At 41.6% G+C, this 17942-nt stretch overlaps 1 protein-coding gene across 2 annotated transcripts in view; it reads left to right on the forward strand.

Annotated features, from left to right (window-relative positions):
* The first annotated feature begins 9682 nt into the window (after positions 1-9682).
* The window catches only part of TEX10 (testis expressed 10), a 44267-nt gene continuing 36007 nt past the window's right edge, over positions 9683-17942 (forward strand). The window contains exons 1-3 of one of the 2 annotated variants that reach the window (XM_088525977.1): positions 9683-9702; positions 12644-12832; positions 13597-14303. In XM_088525977.1, coding sequence (XP_088382103.1) covers positions 12653-12832; positions 13597-14303 — 887 coding nt within the window. In that variant the 5' untranslated portion in view covers positions 9683-9702; positions 12644-12652. Of the gene's footprint in view, positions 9703-9966; positions 10099-12643; positions 12833-13596; positions 14304-17942 lie in introns of those variants that run through there. The other variant, XM_088525969.1, reaches the window with a different exon arrangement.

The following is a 17942-nucleotide window of genomic DNA, read 5'->3' on the forward strand; positions in this document are numbered from 1 at the left end:
ACAGCGTTCACCTGTCGTTCAGGGGGAAAGGAATCCTTGTCCAGGAGTTGGTGGGGTGGTGCAGACGGAGTGGACATCTGCAGCCTGTGTGCTGGACACGTTGTAGAAGGGGTAGACCTTTGCAACCTGCACTCTGGAGAAGCAGTGATCATCTGTGGCCCGCACACTGGAGAAGGAGCTGATGTCCGTGGCCTGCGTGCTGGAGAAGGAACAAATATGCAGGACCTGCATGCTGGAGAAGGAGCTGACTCCCGGCATATCCACAACTTGGGCCCTAGAAAAGGAGCACATGTCTGTGGCCTGGGGCCCGGCGAAGGAGAGGATGGCCTACAGCCACACGCTGGAGAAGGAGCTGATGTCTGTGTCCTGCGCACTGGAGGAGGGAACGACTGGATCCCACGCACTGGAGAAGCAGCTAACATCTGTGGTGTGCACCCTGCAGAAGGGGCAAAATCCGTGGCCTTTGAGTTGGAGAAACAGCAGACCTCAGCACCTTGCATGCTGGAGAAGGAATGGAATTCCGGGGCTTGCACACTGGAAAAAGAACAAATGCTCCAGCTCCGGGGTGCAGGATGAGGATGGGCTTCCATGACCTGGAAGGTCTATCGAAGGACCAAAAAATCTTGGTTTGCATGCTGGATGAGGAAGGGAATGATAGGGACCTTTGCCATTGAGAATCAGTGTGCACGTGCAGCCTGCATGCTGGAGGAGAGAATGACCAGGGCCTATGAACTGGAGAAGCAGGAACTGTCCACAGCCTGCACCCTGCAGGAGTGCATGTCGGTGGCCTTTGCGCTAGCGAAGGAGTCTGTGGCCTGAAGAAGCAGTGAACATCCACAGCTTGAGCGCTGGATGAGGAGTGAATGCCTGGGGCCTATGTGCTGGCAGAGCAGCGAATGTCTGCGTGTTGCACGCTAGAGAAGGAGCAGATGTCCAGTGCTCACCACCATAGACATCTCCAGTTCTCTAGTGCCCTGGAGAAGCAATGAAGATCTGCACCCTGCACTTCGGAGAAGAAGCAAACAACTGCAGCTTGCGCGATGGAGTGGGAGCAAATGTCCCCGAGGCCTGTGCGCTGGAGATGGAGCAGACGTGTGCAGCCTCTTCGCTGGAGAAGGTGCGGACGTGCCCGGCCTGCAGACTGGAGGAGCAGGGAATGTCCAGAGCGTGCGTACTGCAGAAGCAGTGACAGTCCATAGCTTGTGCTCTGCGGGAGGAGGGCACATCCACGCTTGCCCTCTGGAAGACAAGCGAACGACCCGGGGTTTTGCTGTCGAGAAGTGGATGCTGAGGCCTGGGTGCTGGAGAAGGCACAAAGTACTGCAGCCTGGAGGAGGAGCAGATGTCTGCGGCCTGCCCTGCCAGAAGGAGCGGACATGTCTGGCCCTTTCCTGGTGGATGGAGAAGGAGCAGATGTCCAGGACCTGCGTGCTGGAAAAGGGGCAAACCTCTGCGCCCTGCAGAAGTAACGAATGTCCGCGGCGTCCCTGCTGGATAGGGAATGGATGATCAGGGCCTACACGCTGGGGAAGAGGAGACGTGCCCTGCCGGCGCCCCGCAGAAGGAGCGAGCGTCCAGAGCGTTTGTGCTGGAGACGGAGCAGGCAGCAGCAGCCTGTGCGCTGGAGAAGGAGCAGACGACCAGATCCTGTTCCGCACGGCAGTGGAAGCTGTGGTTTGTGTGCCGGGGAAGCGCTGGGGTCTGCGGCCAGCGCGCTGGGTCAGCACCGAACGTGCACGGGCTGCATCCTGCAGGAGGAGCTCCCGTCTGCGGCAAACGCCGTGGCCTTCTCCTTCGCCTAGCCCTAGGCCTAACTCTAACTGTCGCTGCCTTTGCCTCACCCTGCTCCTCACCCTGAATGCTTTGGCCTTTGCCTAAGTCCAGGCCTGATCATGAATGTGTTTGCCTAAGCCTTACCATAACTCTGCCTTTACCTTTACCTCTCCCTATTCCTATCCTTTCCATTTTTGTGTGTGGTTTTTCTAACCCTTAATACCTTTACCTTACCCTAACCCTAAATGCCTTTGCCCTTTTCTTTGCCTTTTCCTAACCCTAATGATAAATGCTTTTACCTTTACCTTGCTTTTGCCTTTCTTTTTCTTTCCCTAGCCCCAACTCTAAATGCCTTTTTCTTTACCAAATCCCAAACCTAACAAGAAATGCCTTTGCCTTTTCTTAACCTTAATGGTAAATGCTTTTACCTTTATCTTGCCTTTGTCTAACCCTAACTCTAATTGCCTTTTCCTTTTGTCTTACCCTTACCTTAATTGCCTTTGCACCCCATTCCTTCCTTACTTTTCTTCACTTTTCTTTCCTCATGCCCTTTCTTCCTCCCTCTACCACTAAAATAAATTCTGTGACTCAGCTCTTGCATAGTAATTTAAGTACTACTGACTTGATCGTATATCTGATTTTTTTTTCTTTAGTATAAGTAAGGAAACTCTAAAGCTTGTACCTAGGTAGTAAAACTTTTCCATGTATTGAGGGATACCCTTCCTTAGTGTGATTGTCCTGTAGCAACAAAAGATTACTGCTGGGAAAGTGATTGGAACAATGCAAAGTTTGAAAACTGCTAAATATTATGACTTAATGCTCTTCTTTTTAAAGCTGCAGTATGAGTTTGTATTGGTTTTACTTTGGTCTTCCTCTTCTGAAACAAAAGTCTTGTAGGTAGTAGAAGGTCATTTTATATCCTGTTTTTGGGCTTGCTTTTCATATCATGAAACAAATGCAGATATTCAGTAATCAACTTTACTGTATATCTTACTAACTGAAAAAGTAGTGTGTTTGGTTCTTATCATTAAAATAATTTATATATATACATATATGGTATATTTTTTTAACCTAATGACGAAGATACTCCTGCCCAGGTTCAACCTTCCTTGTCCAATAGTCAGTGATACTATTTTTAAACAGTAACTTCTACAAACCTAGATGGTCGAATGCTATTAGTATTAAAAATTATGTATGTAACCCTTGCTACGCTGTCACATATAAACCTAGTTATTTGTGGTTACTTTTTTCCTTCGTGTGGAGTATTTGAAGATTTTTGTTTTTAATCCAGAAGATTTGAATTATGAGGACAGACCTGCACTTGTCTTTTATTTATTTATTTATTTATTTTGCCCAGGTAAGGTGTTTTCAAGAGACCTGTTTTAGAGCTGATGAGAGGATGGTGCTTGTGGCCTTCTTTGTGGGGGCTGTTAGTTCTAGAATTTGCTTCCTCGCTGGAACTTCAGTGTTTCAAAGGCACTGCTCTTTCATTAGCCTTGCTGGGAATGAGAATAGAGTTAATATCTTTATATAAGTGATATATATTTTTAAGTTCAGCAGTAGTCTGGCTTTTTGCTAGTTACGGGCAAATAACCTGCTGAATTAGGTTGTTTGAAATTTGCTTTTCTGAAAGAGGTTAAAGCTTCATGAATCTTCTCAAAACAGTTTCTCAAATGATGGGTTGTGGCTATGCTGCCTCAGGGAAAACTGTATGCAGTTTGCATTTGTATGCAAATACATTGGGAAGAGATTTAAATACCTGGGAAAACACATTTCCTTATGTATTTCCAGGAAAAATCTTAAGTGTTCCTATTTAAAGGATTGTGTCAGATTACTGCAGGAGATAACTCCGGCTATGTTCCCATTGTCCCCCACTTTATCCCCTCTCCGTTCCCAAAATATGGGATAATACTTTTTAACTGCAATACCTTATAAATTTAATCAGCTCTGTAACTTCAACTCTATCTGACAGAAGGATAAAGATCTCAAAAAATGAGATTCCTGCAGGTTAAAAATAAAAACAAAAACAATCCAACAAAACCCACTAGGCAGAGAACCTTCTCATGCTTCCTCTTCTCCTCAAAAGGCAGCAGCATTAAGTCAGCCATTATTAAACATTTAATGCTATGAATTGGTCTGGGAGTTAAATGCAGCACCTCCAAGAAACCAGGTAATATAACTAATATAGTTGCGTTACTGTCCTACTGAAGTTTCCCAAGGTGTTTCTGGCGTAGCGTGTAACATCAGATTTTATAATATATGTGCCACACAATGATATTCTGTACTTTCAGGGAGCAAATGTTACATTGTGAGTTTTTGCGTGTGTGTGTATGTGTGGTTATTTGTTTGTTTTCCCTAGTAAAGTTTTGAGATGATGCTCCATTTATTATAGAAGTTGCACAGATGCACTCGTGGAATATTTTGAAGCAAGTTGCTTCAAAAAAGTAATGTAGATTTGGTGTTTTCCTTGTTATACAAACAGGTTTGTAGACTCCTGTGATCTATTTTTTTTTTTTTCAGATAACCGTTTTATTTAGGTATAAAATGAGGAAAAAATATAACAATATTGTAATTTGGGGGCATTAAATGCCTCAGGAATTTTTGTAGTGACGATACATAGCGTTTTGTTGTAAAATCTAATGCTTTCTCTGCAAAGAGTTTTTTTCGATAACTGGAAAAGCCAATAAACTCAGTCCCTTCCTCCAATATGTTTTCTTGCTTTTCAGTTTCTGTTTTTTTAATCCCTTTTTATTCTTAGTTTAATTTTTTTTCATCTCTTTGACCACCCTGCATTTCTCCTTGGCAGCTTTGCCCTTGATTCATTCACTGTGTAATAGAGCATTATTGACATTTTGTTCCCCTCTTTTACTTATATAAGCCCTATTTTTGTCCTGCTCTTTGGAGTGTTCCCTCTAGTGTTCATCTTCTCCTTCTTCTGCCACTAGAAACTCATTACATTTTCCTTCCCTTTCCACTGACTTGTCTCTGAAAAGGCCGCAGTAGGAAGGTGTTTCAAGTGCTATTTTGAGCCTGCTCTGGTTACCACTTGCAGACTCTGTTCCTCCAGTTTATATTCCATCATACCATAATCTTCACAGTTTCCATGCTTGTAAGCAATTTTTCTGTTTATTGTCTACTGTCAACAGGTATGGTCGGGAATTTCCTGTTGGTGATGACCCGTTGAACATATCTGCCATCTCAGATCTTATCCCTCCCAGCCCATCCGGTGGAATTTTTAATGCTAAACACTGAGCTGTGTGGAATATCAGAGGTGATTCTTGTAGGGAGGGGGAAAAAGAAAAGAAAAAAAAAGTTGTTTTTTATTTTGGCTTCAAAGGCCTTTTATTTTTATTTCAGAATTTTTCTTAAAGTTGGTGCTTATACTCCCTATTTTCGATTTCCCAAAAGCGTTACTCATTCCATTCCCTAAAGACAGCACTTTTCTATGATTAAATTCCATGCCTATAGTTTTTGTTAATAATTTATTGCTTTTGAGTCCTGTATTAAGCCTCCTTCATAAAAGGTTTTGTTGTTTTATTCATAGGGAAAGATAGCAAAATTTGAGATGTTATGAAACAGTGATCTTCTAACTGAAGCATCTTCTACATAGCAGTTATAGAAAAAACAGAAGAGTTAAGAAGAGAAAACATTTAAATTGTCCTCTTTTAATTGGTCTTTTCTAAAATAAATCTTCTATTCTGAGTGTAAAAGGTTTACTATTTTAATCTAGCAGGATAGAAATATATTTAAGCATTTTAAAGTATGGTTTCCTGGCCCGATACAGTTATTTTTTTCAGCTGTGGATGGATACTATGAGCAGTGTGTGCATGGGTATGTAAAATTTTGTTTACCAGTTTTATATTTTTGAATCAATATTTAATTTTTTTAAAGAGGAATTTGGGAAGAAGTTATTCATCTTTTTAGTTTTGCGATCATTAAAAATGTAGCAGTTGATCATTTCAAAAGATTGTTTTGATAATGCTCTGAATAAAACTTGGAGAAGATGCAGTGGAACATTCCAGTCTGACCTTATTTCAGAAGATATTAGTGATTGTGATACTGGTAATATTAGGATTCCAGTCTTGAATATGCTTTAATATTGCAGAAATTTTAGTAAAACTTTTTTTTTTCCTGTCTATTTAAAAGAAAAACTCAATAGCAGATTAAAGTTGCAGTTAAGTAACTTAAGAGCTATCCTCATCCTCCACAGACATCAGAAAAAGCAGACTACTCGGAAACACTCCTTATATTCATATAATGAACTTAGCCATAAGCTTTTGAGATAACTTGAATTTGTATGTCATAGTGGTGTCTCTGATTCCCTTCTCCAAAGGCGGCTGTTTCTAAGGAGGCTTTCCAAGTATAGTGCTGGCTTTTTTGCACATCCCTTTTTCTTCCTGGTGAAGAAGAGGCAGGTCTAGTCCAATCAAGAAGTTAGTGGAAACAAAATTGTGTTGTATAGGATTTGAAAATTCTATCTAATACGTTAACATTGCAGCTTCTGTCCCCAGCTCTGACTGCAGTCAGTTACTGCCCTTTTTCAGAAGCTTCCTGTGTTTGTTTGTAAGCTTCTGAGAGTGTAGGACCAACTGATTACCAAAGGAAAAAAAGACAACATGGAAGAGGACAAAGTAGCAAAGTTTTAGGCATTATTTGGAATTGTGGAAGTTAGTGGAGTGATAACCAACTCCATAACCTTTATTGGAGGGAGAAGGGAGCACTGGTAGGAGGTGCCAACAACTGAGCAGAGACTGTGCCTGGAGCACAAGTCTGGCAGAAGAGCAGCCATTAATAAGAGCGCCCAGCTTCAAGATGGACAAAATGAGTTTGTGTCTGGAAGACTGGGTTTGGAAGAGAGATCCACTGAGGTTTCCTGAGAAGTTTACCATGTCAGATTGGGGAAGTTTCCTGAGTTAAAAATGATGTGAGGTTGCCAGAACCTGATCCTCCCATAGCCCAGTAAGCATCATGTCTATTAGCACTGTTCTTACTCTTTCCTTGGCATTTGCTTATGGCCACGGAATGTTTTTAATTTCCCTACTTAATCTGCTCGTGTGTGTCTCCTTTGGAAGAAATCGTCATCATTAACGATCATCAGCTTCATAAAAACAACACAGCCTTCCTGCTTGTGCTCTTTGACTTCTGATTATGGTTATGAAATCAAGCACTTCTGGTCACGCTCTCCTAATTATTTACAGAGCTCAAAGTCGGAGACAGGGCTGGGCTGAACCGGGTCAATCCCCGTAGTTCGGCCCTTCCGTTGTACCAGTGCCGCAATCCATGGCGACATACGGCTCCACTTCCCAGGTTCTCCTTGTTAACAGTTGTGGGTTTGTTCAATTAAAAGAAAAGCTCCTTAGATTCATGTCATCGTCTGAGTGTTTCAGCATAGAAAATACTTAAATAGAATACAGTAGAAGTTATTATTACAATAGCTACTTTTTGTCATCCTCAGATTGTTGTTTTACTCACTATAAGCTCAGGTACAGCTGATTTTGCTATGTCCAAATTATGTACATTATTGTTTTAACTGTGTGCCATAAAATGGCAATTTTGTTCAAATTCTTGTATTTTTTTTTCCTCCATATAGCTGAAATTTCTATATGTGTACAAAAGCTGTAAAGGTCTCCTTCTCTGTTAAAATGCTATATAACTTCTAAAGCAAGCAATTGTTTTTTTTTTTTTTTTTCCTAAATGTCTTCAAATACCCAGTAGCAGCAGTCTGATATTTTTCCTTATTGTCCATTCTTTTTTATATAACTTATCAATAGAATGAACTACCAAAGTCACCCATATGATTTCATCCTACAAAAAATACTAGGAAGTTGTTCCCTGGGCCTGCTGGTCCTGATTCAAAGGCTGCTGGACTTGCAAAAAAATCCCATCTGTGGACTCTGAATTGGTCTCCACATATATTTTAAAACAAAGATGAAAAAAAGAAATCAGTTTAGTTCTGAACTCAAGTGCCTTGATTATATGCAAATTAGGGAGCTTAACTGGAAGCTCTGGCACACTCACCAGAGGGTGACTGTGCCTGCAGATTCAGGCATGGGTCCCAGGAGATCTACCCAGACTGTGGTTGAGATCCATGCATAGCAAAGGAAACTTCCTTTTTCCTTTTTCCTTTTTTTGCCTATCAGAATGAGGAGGAAACCAAGAGTGGCATGTACTGTCCTTCTGTTCAGATCCTTTTAATATGAACTTTTTTTTCCAACTCAGTAGTGTTTTTGATTTGAAAATAAAGTTTATATATTAGCCACTATCAAACTAGGCAATTCAGTTACTTGTTTTTTGCTGTTACTTTTTTCTCCGTCTTCCCCTCCTTTCCTCCTTCCCTCCTTCCTTCTGCAATATGGACTGCAGATATGATTCTTTTGTTTTTTCTTTTATCTGACTGTGTTTTGTGGTGGCTTGGTATTTTCTAATGGGAATCTCTATATTTGTTCCAACCAATTTTCAAGGATAATGTTTTACTGGTGGCAGAATTGCCAAATAAGGAAAAATGGGGTTGCATACTTACTAATGACAGTTAAGGAAAGTTGCTGCCTATATTTAATACTACTTGTTATGATCTTATCTTACAATAACAGCAGACATCGTGAGTAATTGCTCTTTTTAGTACTCTGTTAACTCCTACCTTCTGTCACTGGTGACAGAGCAGAATCTAACCATTGTTGAATTAACTGCTACACATCTTAAAAAGATTTAATGTAAACTAACTGCAAAAAGTAACAGAACCACTAGTAGACAAGTACCTTTGCACTATGCAAAGAATCCCTTGTCTCTAGAGGCAGAAATAAACAGAGAAGTTTGGAAGCCAGAATATGAGGTACCAAGCAAGAGCTTAAGTAACTGGGCTCAAGAAAGCATGCAAGTAATCCCAGTAGTAATTGTGAATAAAAAGCAAGAGCCAAGACATCTCCGTTTCCAGTAATAGAAGGGATGTTGTAAGGGCTGCTGTGATGGAACACTGACATCTTAAAAACTCTGAAATTTTTAGCAGTCATCCACGTAGCTTCAAACCAAAATACATCAGTGTAATTACATCAGGGATCTGATTGAATTACTCAGGCAATTGATGCATTATTATAGGATATCCTGATGTTGATCAGAGCAGAAAATGGAGTGAGAAGGGCAGCAATAGTTTAAACTATGGATTTGTAGGGTTAGTTCCTTGCAAAAGCATCTTCTAGCTGGAAGTTTTTTCAGGCTGCCGAGTGGAAAATGTCTCTCTGGAGCTCTGGTGAAAAACAAGATACTTATTGTGTTATGAGTACTAAAAACTTTGGCTTAGCAAGGAAGCTGTCATGGGTTAGAAAAACACATTTTATATACATATGTGTGTATATATAAAGGAAGAGAGGTTGTGTTCATTTATTTGACAGACCACTGTAGTTGTGGATAAGGATTTTAGGAGAGTGGGGGAATTAAGTCAAAGGTGTCTTTGCGGGAACTGTGAAAACCCGTTACTGCAGAAAGGGGGGGAACTGTAAGCCACGACCCAACTGGCACTGAAGACTGCGCGATTTCTGAACAACATCCTTCCCTTCCCGCGCCTGTCGGGGTTGAGCGCCCGTCGCGGCAGTGGGTGCGGGAGGGGAGCGCGTGCTCTTTTCCCTCTCGCTTTCGGGGGGGAGGGGAGCGCGTGCTCTTTTCCCTCTCGCTTTCGGGGGTCGCGCCCGGTGTCGCAGTTCCCCAGGGAGGGGGCGCCGAGGGTAACGGTCGCGCTAACGGCTGCCGCGCGGCGCTAACGGCTCCCGCGCAGCACCAACGGCTGCCGCGCGGCGCTCCGCCCCGCTAGGCGGCGCCCGCGCCCGGCGCGCGAGGGCGGGCGGGCGCTCTGCCCCGCGCCGCTCGCCGCCGCCGGCCTGTCACGCGGGGCGCCACTTCCGGGCTCGCCGTGGCGGGCGAGCGGGCGCCGCGTGCTCGGTGCGTGGCCGCGCGGCCCCCGCGTGCGTGGGGCGCGCGGGGCTGCGGCGCGGGAGGCCGCGCGGGCGGCGCCTTCGCGCCGGGGCGCGGCCGGGGCCGCGGGGCTCGCGCCGGGGCCGCCTGTCGTGTGGCCCGCCCCCTGGGCGCGCGCGGGGCGGCGGGAGCGCGGGCGCCGCCGGAGCGGCCACCCCCGCGGGGCGCGAGCAGGCGGCCGTGCGGCGGTGTCCCCGCGGTGTCCCCGCGGTGTCCCGGCGGTGTCCCGGCGTCCCCTGGGAGAAGCGGCGGGAGCCCGCGCCCGCGCGGAGCCGGAGGATGTCGTGAGGCGCCAGGGAGCATCGCTGAACGGCCTGCGCGCAGCGGCGCCGCCTCGGCTTCGCGGGGAGTTTGCGCTGGGAGGTACCGTGTGCTCTATGGAGACGCCCGCCCCGCGTGGTTTGGCGTGTTGGGCTTCGTGGGGAATGGGAATGGAGATGGGGATGGGGTGCCCCACTCCCGTGTGGGAGGCGGAGGAAGTCGTAAATGAATGAGCTTGGCTGGAGGAAAATTTGCCTGAGTTCTCGTCTGTCCGGTGAGGGAAGTTAGGGCAGCTGCTCTCCTGACTTCTCAGGATTTTCAGGCTGGACTTGTCACTCTTCTGGCGATATCCCCGAGGATGCTGGCTTGAAAACATAAGCAAGTGAATTACTAGGAGGATCTAGTTGCCCCTTTGGGCTTTTTTTTTCTTTCAGAAGACCGCTGTAGCGGTTGAGTAGCACCTGGAGTAGCTTTGGAAAAGTGCGGCATGCAGCAATGTGCCGTACAAAACCATGACTGATTCTAGGTTGCTGTGTGTTAGTGCAGAAGCTATTAAGTGCGCTTACCTTGACTGCAGGGGAGCCAAGGCCCTTTGAAAATGGTTTAAGTCAAGAGTTTGATTAGAAGTCAAGCCATTCTATTAAATTTTTTTGATTTCATAGATTCTATAAAAATTTGCTTAATGTTTGATTACGTAGAATGTTGGTGCCTCTATAGCTCTGGTTTTGTAACTGGTTTTCCTGCGACTGAGCATGGGATGTGCGAGACGAAGATGGGTAGGTTAACACTTTCAGTAACTTCCAAAGTGTGCAGCGTGAGGTAGGCTGTGGTTCCTTGCTTACAGAATAAACTTTCTCCTGCTCATGCCTTCTCCTTTAAAATGCCTTTCGCCAGATGCTTGTGTGCATAAATGTGTACATTTATAATGAAGTTAGTGCCAATTGGAGGACCAACCCCCTCCATCTTGTAGGTGGAGGTATTTTGAAATATTGCTGTAAAAGCAAGCTTTGTAAATGGAAATAATAACAAACACCTTTAACTGCCTCTGCACGTATTGTAATTTAACAATGGAAGTCTCTTTGTAGTTCTTTCCTAAAAGATGCATGAGGTAAAAATCAAAAGCTTATGAAATTGTGGACATTATATTTAGACACTAGAGGACCTTTTTATTTTGGGACTGAAACCCAACAGTTTTCAAAGGTTTCTCAGTGAATATTTACTTAAATTGGTCTTGCCTTTGCTAGCTGTTTTGAGCTGGCATCTTTAAAGGAGAAATTAAGTTTCAGTCAAAGGACTGTTAAATCAGTTGCTTAAATTTTTTAAAAGAATGGAAGATGACAAATTTGGATTTAAAACATTACTCAAGAGTGATTATCCTGATGAATTCTTGTAATTGAGCACAATCTTAACACTTGAATTCTTCTGGGGAAATCAGCTCTAGACTTGCGTTCTGGAGTGAGTGATGCCATATCCCCCACAAGCAGGATCAGGGATTGCGTGTTTCCTTTAGGAGTTTCTCTGTTTAGTCAGCTATGTTATTTTTTTAGTTAGTTACTTTGGATTTTGTATTTGCAACATTTTCATAGATTTCAGATACATGTGCAAGGTGCTAGCTAGAGAGCAGCTCAAGGGAGAGAGCTTCATTTTTGCCTGAGTTGGAAAAAAATGAAAAGCTTGTAAACTTGAAAGGTGAACCCTTCAAGTTGAATATATACATAGTGTGTACAGAGATAGCTGCAAAGCCAGATACCTCCAGTGGGGTGAATTACTTTTTGTCGTTTGAAAGCTGGGATGTTAAACCAGACTGTTAGGCTGACATTGTGCTGGTATATCCTTCCCTGTTCCACCCTGCTTTTAAACTCCCTGTAGGTTTTAGAACCACTGTTAGCAGTTCTTGGGCTCACACCACATAGAGATGCTACCTTATTTCTTATGCGTTATTAAATATGAGCTTTTCCAGATGATCTTTTACCCTCTGCTTGCCTATTTTAACCTCTCTTTCTTTTCTTCCTGTTACTCAAAATACACAGTATGGACTTTGACAGTGTACAGCACATTGGATTTTTTATGGAGTGGATTTTTTTTTGAGAGGGGAAGGGTTGGGGCCATTTGTTTTTTCTTTTTGGTTAGTGTTTGGTTTGGTTTGGTGGGATGAATGTTTTCTTTGGTTTTTTTTTTTTTGTTGTGAAGGCCTCATGACCTATGATTTTACCTGTGAGACTGTGTGTTACTGATGACTGAGTTGATAAACGATGTACAAATGAAACCAAACAGTTCGCTGGGCCTGTTTGGCACAACAAGGCTCAAGTATATTGAAAGCAAACTGTCACTTTTTTACACATATTCTGATAAAGGATTTGAAGGCAGTACTTGAGAAGGCTTTTTTTGTTTCAGTAAGCAGTTTTCATAGCAAAGGTGAACTTAAAGGAACAGCAAAATGTTTTTTGGACACTAAAAGGATAGTTATACTGGGTTAGACTTTGTATCTGTCTAGCCTAGTATCTTGTTTCAGTAGTGGACAATACTTTATGCAGGAAAAAAAGCATGAAAAGAGTAGCCTGCAACAGGAAGATGCTGCTCTTTGGTGGAGAGCATACGTATTTATAGTGTATTTAATCCAATTAAGCTTTTGAATATCTTTTTGCAGAGACTCAGAATGACTAAGAAAAGGAAACACCAAGAAGATTTCCAGAAAGTGAAATTGAAAGTTGGGAAAAAAAAGCCTAAGCTAGAAAATGCAACCGATACCACTTTCAAAACCAAGACCATACAAATTCCTGAACAACTTAAAGAAGATGGAATGCTTTCTACACAAAATAGAAAGCTTAACATAAAGGTACTCATTGACAATATTTTCTGAAATAGAAAACAATGACATTTTATTTACCTGGGTTTACTGCGTTGGTATATTTCAGCAAAAAAAAAAAAAAGAAAATTTTTGTAAAAAGCAGTGGAGTATTTGAGTATGGCCCTTCTGTCCTAGACAGTAAGCTGACTAATGGATTCAGGGACTTAGATTCTATGCTGGTCAAGAATCTTAAGGCAAAGGAAAAACTGAAAGTTATGCACTGTGTTCAGCGTGCAGGCTTAACATTGCATTTTATCATGGATTATATCTTTAGAACAGGGTTTTAAAAAAGGCCCCCTGAAATGGTCTGTGGTCTTTTTACATGTCTGTGGGGTATTCGTTCCTTTACTGTTGCTGCTTTTATCTTTTATGTCTTGCAACTTTCTGCTTGAGTTAGAGAATTGATGAGGCTGAGGTTTCATAATTCCACTTTTGAGAACTGAGAGATTGCTTTTTTCCTGCTTCTGTTAAGTTGATAGGGTAATAAGAGTTGAAGAATAAGGGGTATCTAATTATCTGAAGGGCAAGCCACAGTATTTCATTCTTTCTGTGATTAAATTTTGATAGTTTGTTTATCATTATGCTTTAAATAAATATTAGGTTTGTTCTGAGCTTATTACACTGCTACAAACCACACCATCATTAACAGGGACTCTGTATTTTGCGCTGAAGTGCTAGAAAAGAGATGTAGAAGTTGGAGCATTTGAAGTAATAATGATAGCAAATATATGCATGTATTTTTTTCCTTATAGGATCTGCTTTCACAGATGCACCATTACAGTGCTGGGGTTAAGCAAAACGCTCTTCTTGGGCTCAAAGATTCTCTGTCTCAGTATCCACTTGTAGTTGATGCACACCTTTCAAGTATAATAAGTGAAGTTGCAGCAGTGTTTACAGACAAAGACTCTGGTGTTAGAGGAGCAGCCGTTCACCTGCTTCAGTTTTTGTCTTCAAGAATAAGATCCGAACAAATGGCTCCGTTTTTCCCTTTGGTAAGTGCCCACCTCTCCAGTGCCATGACTCATATCAGTGAGGGAATTCAGGAAGATTCATTGAAAGTCTTGGATGTTTTGTTGGAACACTACCCAGCTCTTCTTACTGACCGCAGTAGTATCTTGTTGAAGAATTTTGTAGAGCTTATTTCTCACCAGCAGCTGTCAAAAAGAATGAAAAGTAGAGATAAACTCTCCTGGATGCTGTCTGTTAACCCGAATCGCAGAGTAACTTCTCAGCAGTGGAGGCTGAACGTACTTACCAGGCTCAAGAAGTTTCTCCAAGCAGTAGTAGATGCATCCAGTGATTTAGAGGATGAAGGGCTTCAAGAACCAAAGGACAGCCCTCACTCTGCGAGAAATGCAGTATGTATAAGCTGGAAGGCCCACGCAAATAATCAGCAACACGTACAACTCTATGGAGATGGTGGCTTACGACCAAAGATCAACTCATCGTTTAGACTGAGGTGAGACAGATTTATCTGGGTATCAACTGTGTGTTTACGATTAATGTTAAACTGTGGTTTGTTGCTGCTGATGATGGGGATTTCATTTTCGTCTTGGGATTCTTGGCATCTTACTGGATGGGAGTTCTGCTGAATTGCCATTTCTAGATATTTTTAATCTATTCATGAATTTTTATTTTCAGAATGGATAAAAGATCTCTTTTGCAAAATATTGATGGATGTGAGGGATAAAAACATCGCCCTAAAGAAACTACAGAATAAGCTTGTGTGCTTAGTCTTGTTTTTTTTTGTTTGTTTAAGTAATAATTCAATAGTTGAGTTGAAATTTCGGGGAAAATAACTAAACATTTTTGTTTCTCCTTGAACTGGAGGGGGGAACACTGAATTGTTACGGCACCTTTTGAGTACTGGAATACGTATTACTGTAGATAGGATATGTGGTACGAGTAGAAATGAACTCTTTGAAAAGCAAAAACGCTCTTGAGCCTTTCACAAGACTTTTAACCCAGAGATTTCGTAAGGTTTGAGAGAGACCGCAGCATTTCTTTATTGATGAGGGAGGCTGACTAACAGGTTTAAAGCAATTTTAGCTAATTCAAGTAGCAGACAATTATGGACCTGTGTGTATAAACGGACTCTAGTGTTGTGCATGCGATGCCATGTAGCGTGTAATACGCCATACCCTGTTGGAGATAGAGATGCCTCCTCTCAGAGGCCTAGAAAAGTAAGCAGAAAATAAACACCTGGTTGGAATCCCCTTTTTCTGAGGTAGATTTCAGTGAAATAGCCAGTGATCCACCTGTGGTTATAAAGACTTTCAAAAAGGATTTTGCAAGCATGAGGAGGAGCTGGAAGAGTAGAAGGAACGTTACTAGAATCCAAGACAAGGTTCCCAAGAAAGCTGGTGGCAGCAGAAGAGAAGAATGGAAAGCGAAGGGCCATTTATACAAGGTACTAAAATTTCTCATTTTATTGCATTTGTTTATTGTTTGGTTGTATTCATTTTGTACAAGGGGTCAGTACAGCTTGTTTTACTAGTTGTTTACTGAAATTTAAGAAGTCAATGAAAATGAGTGTGGTGACATCTGAATCTGATGTGAAAATTAAGGACAAGATATCTACAGCATGAAGCCCTTGTCTAGAAATTCTGTCTGCTAAGATAAAGATGTTTAATTCTTCCTCTTCCAATCCCAGCCTTGGCCTTTATAGTCATTCCTGGACCTCTCCTGTGGCTGTTAGTTCAAGGACAATAACGTCCTCTAATGAGAGGTGCATAAAATCTTTAATGTTCTTTGAGGACCTCCAAAATCTCAGATTGTGTATGTGTGTTGATTTAAAGAAATTAATATATGAATAGTGAAGTCCTAACTGTGGGCAGTATAAGTGGGCCAAATTATAAGTGAATAATTTCATGTGTATAAATTCATATGTAACCTTATATGTAACTTTAGTGATTAGAAAAAGGGATTTTCAGAGTCTGTGTTTTGTCCTGAGCTTAGAGAAGTGGATGGGTCAAAGATGTCAATTAGAGATGACAGTGAATTAGGAAATTACTAGAATGTTCCTGCTGTTTTATGTACTGACATGTTACTCTCTCAAATTTCTTTCAGGTAATGGAAAACCTTCACAAGTTGAATATCATGACACCAGAGTGTGAGATCTCTTCTGAACTGGGAGTGGAGCTGAAGAGAAATGCTACAGCATCTGTTGCTGCCGAATAAAGGGACAAAATGAACCTGTATAGAACCCTGCAGAAGACAGACAGAAAATGGAGGACAAAACACAGTGAATATATGTAGTATGACTTGTGCCTCAGATAGAAATAGAAAGTTCAGTTCACGTGGGATACTGACTATTTCTGCTGCGTATAGGGGTATACACAAAAGGAAGAGGAGGACAGTACCTTGGTCTAGGCTCCAAGAGCCATAAACATTTCCTAAATTCAAATGACTGTCCTATTTTAAGCAGCAGAGAGCTGTTTGCCTGTCTTCTGTTTCTTTTACACTTCCTTAATTTTCTATGCTGAAGTTCTGTGTGCGGGTTTTTTTTTTCTGTCAAGTTGCCTATATATGTTACATAAGCTTTTTGTTTGTTTGCTCCTGTTTGATAAGGCTATCAGCACTTTAAGAAAAATGACAGCTTAAGGGGCTGCGTGCACAGTAAAATGGAGTTTTTGCAGCTCCCATCAAAAATACTGTAGCCCAATGTAAAGATATACTTTGTGGCATTACTCTGATTTCTCCGGGTGTTTGCCAGTTTTTCAAGTTTTGTCCACTCTTCGCTGTTTAATGTGCTGATTTTTTTTCTCCATACTACGGAAAGATTTCTCTTGATTCCAGAGGATTTACTGTGGGTGATATTTTCAGATAATTGATTTCAAACGATACTACTTCAGAACTGTTGTAGCCATGTACTGACGTTTCAGAATTTCAGCTGAGTGTATAATCTTGTCATGGCATTTATTTATGGGAGAGTCACTTGTTCAGTGAGCTGCTAGGCCTTGGTATCCACTTGCTTGTCCTGCGACTTGTTAGGATTCATTATGATTTTAACTGGAAGATGGGTTTGTCTGCCCTGTCTCAGACCAAGAGTTAAATGTCTAATTTAGAGGAGTTTACCTTCAACTATTTTTAGTCTTCGTGGGAAAGTGGTGTCTTCAATGGACAATCTGTTCAAAGTCTTAGCTTGCCATCAGTTGTCGGAAATATTTAAAATTCTTTCCCACCTTGCCTTAGTTGAGAAAGTTATTGCTTGCCTCAACCTTTTATTCTTTTGTACGTGACCTTTTCTTGCTTCCTTTAGGGTTTCTGTTTATTAACATTTGGGTTAGTTTTGGATTAGTAATTTTTTATAAGGTATCAATTTTAACAAGGCAGAAATTTATCTATAAAATTTACAGCATTATGAGAAATGTAGCTTAAGAGAATGGTGTAACTGATGAAATAATTTGGAAATGATAGGGTGATCAGGAAAAACTGCTTGACTGTTTTAATTTTATATGAAATTTTTGTAAACAGCTGCTCTGTTTATGTACAGAAAGAAAACAAACTTTTTTCTCAGAACTCGTGTTTGGCATATATGTAAGGAGATATCCCTTTCTAGAGACCACTGAAACAGATAGGAGTTTTATAAGATATCTGGCATATCAATTTACTATATACTAGGAATTTAGATTTATGAGGTAATTCCTTGCTCTGAGTTAGTAAAAAAAAGTGTGGAACACCATGACTGAAATCATAAGTTGAAGCTATTGCTTACTTTAGGACAATATTTATGTGCAAGCTGACTATGCTTTATTACTATTTTGTTGTCTGGGAATCCTTTTGAAAGGCTATTTTGCTTAAAAATTAGCAAGACTTTTTCAGGAGTTGTTTTCAAGGAGCTTAATGTTAAAGGAGCTTAAATCTTCAAACACACATGTATTTGCTTTCGGTTTGTGCACATGCTGTCACTTGATTGCTCAGCAACCCAGGGGCAGATGCTTTTTTTCTTTTGTATGGACAGTTCCTTTGGGGACAGAAGTGAAAAGAGATTGGAGAGAAATGATCTTTGATATTCTTATTTTCTGGAAGATATATATATATTTAGTTTTAAGTATAGCTCTCAATATTTCAGGAATTTTAAGTTTACAGTCAGACC

The sequence above is a fragment of the Tinamus guttatus genome, unplaced genomic scaffold (assembly GCF_059628265.1).
Source record: "Tinamus guttatus ecotype Peru unplaced genomic scaffold, ASM5962826v1 Tinamus_guttatus_pri_ptg000025l, whole genome shotgun sequence".
Classification (NCBI taxonomy): Eukaryota; Metazoa; Chordata; class Aves; order Tinamiformes; family Tinamidae; genus Tinamus; species Tinamus guttatus.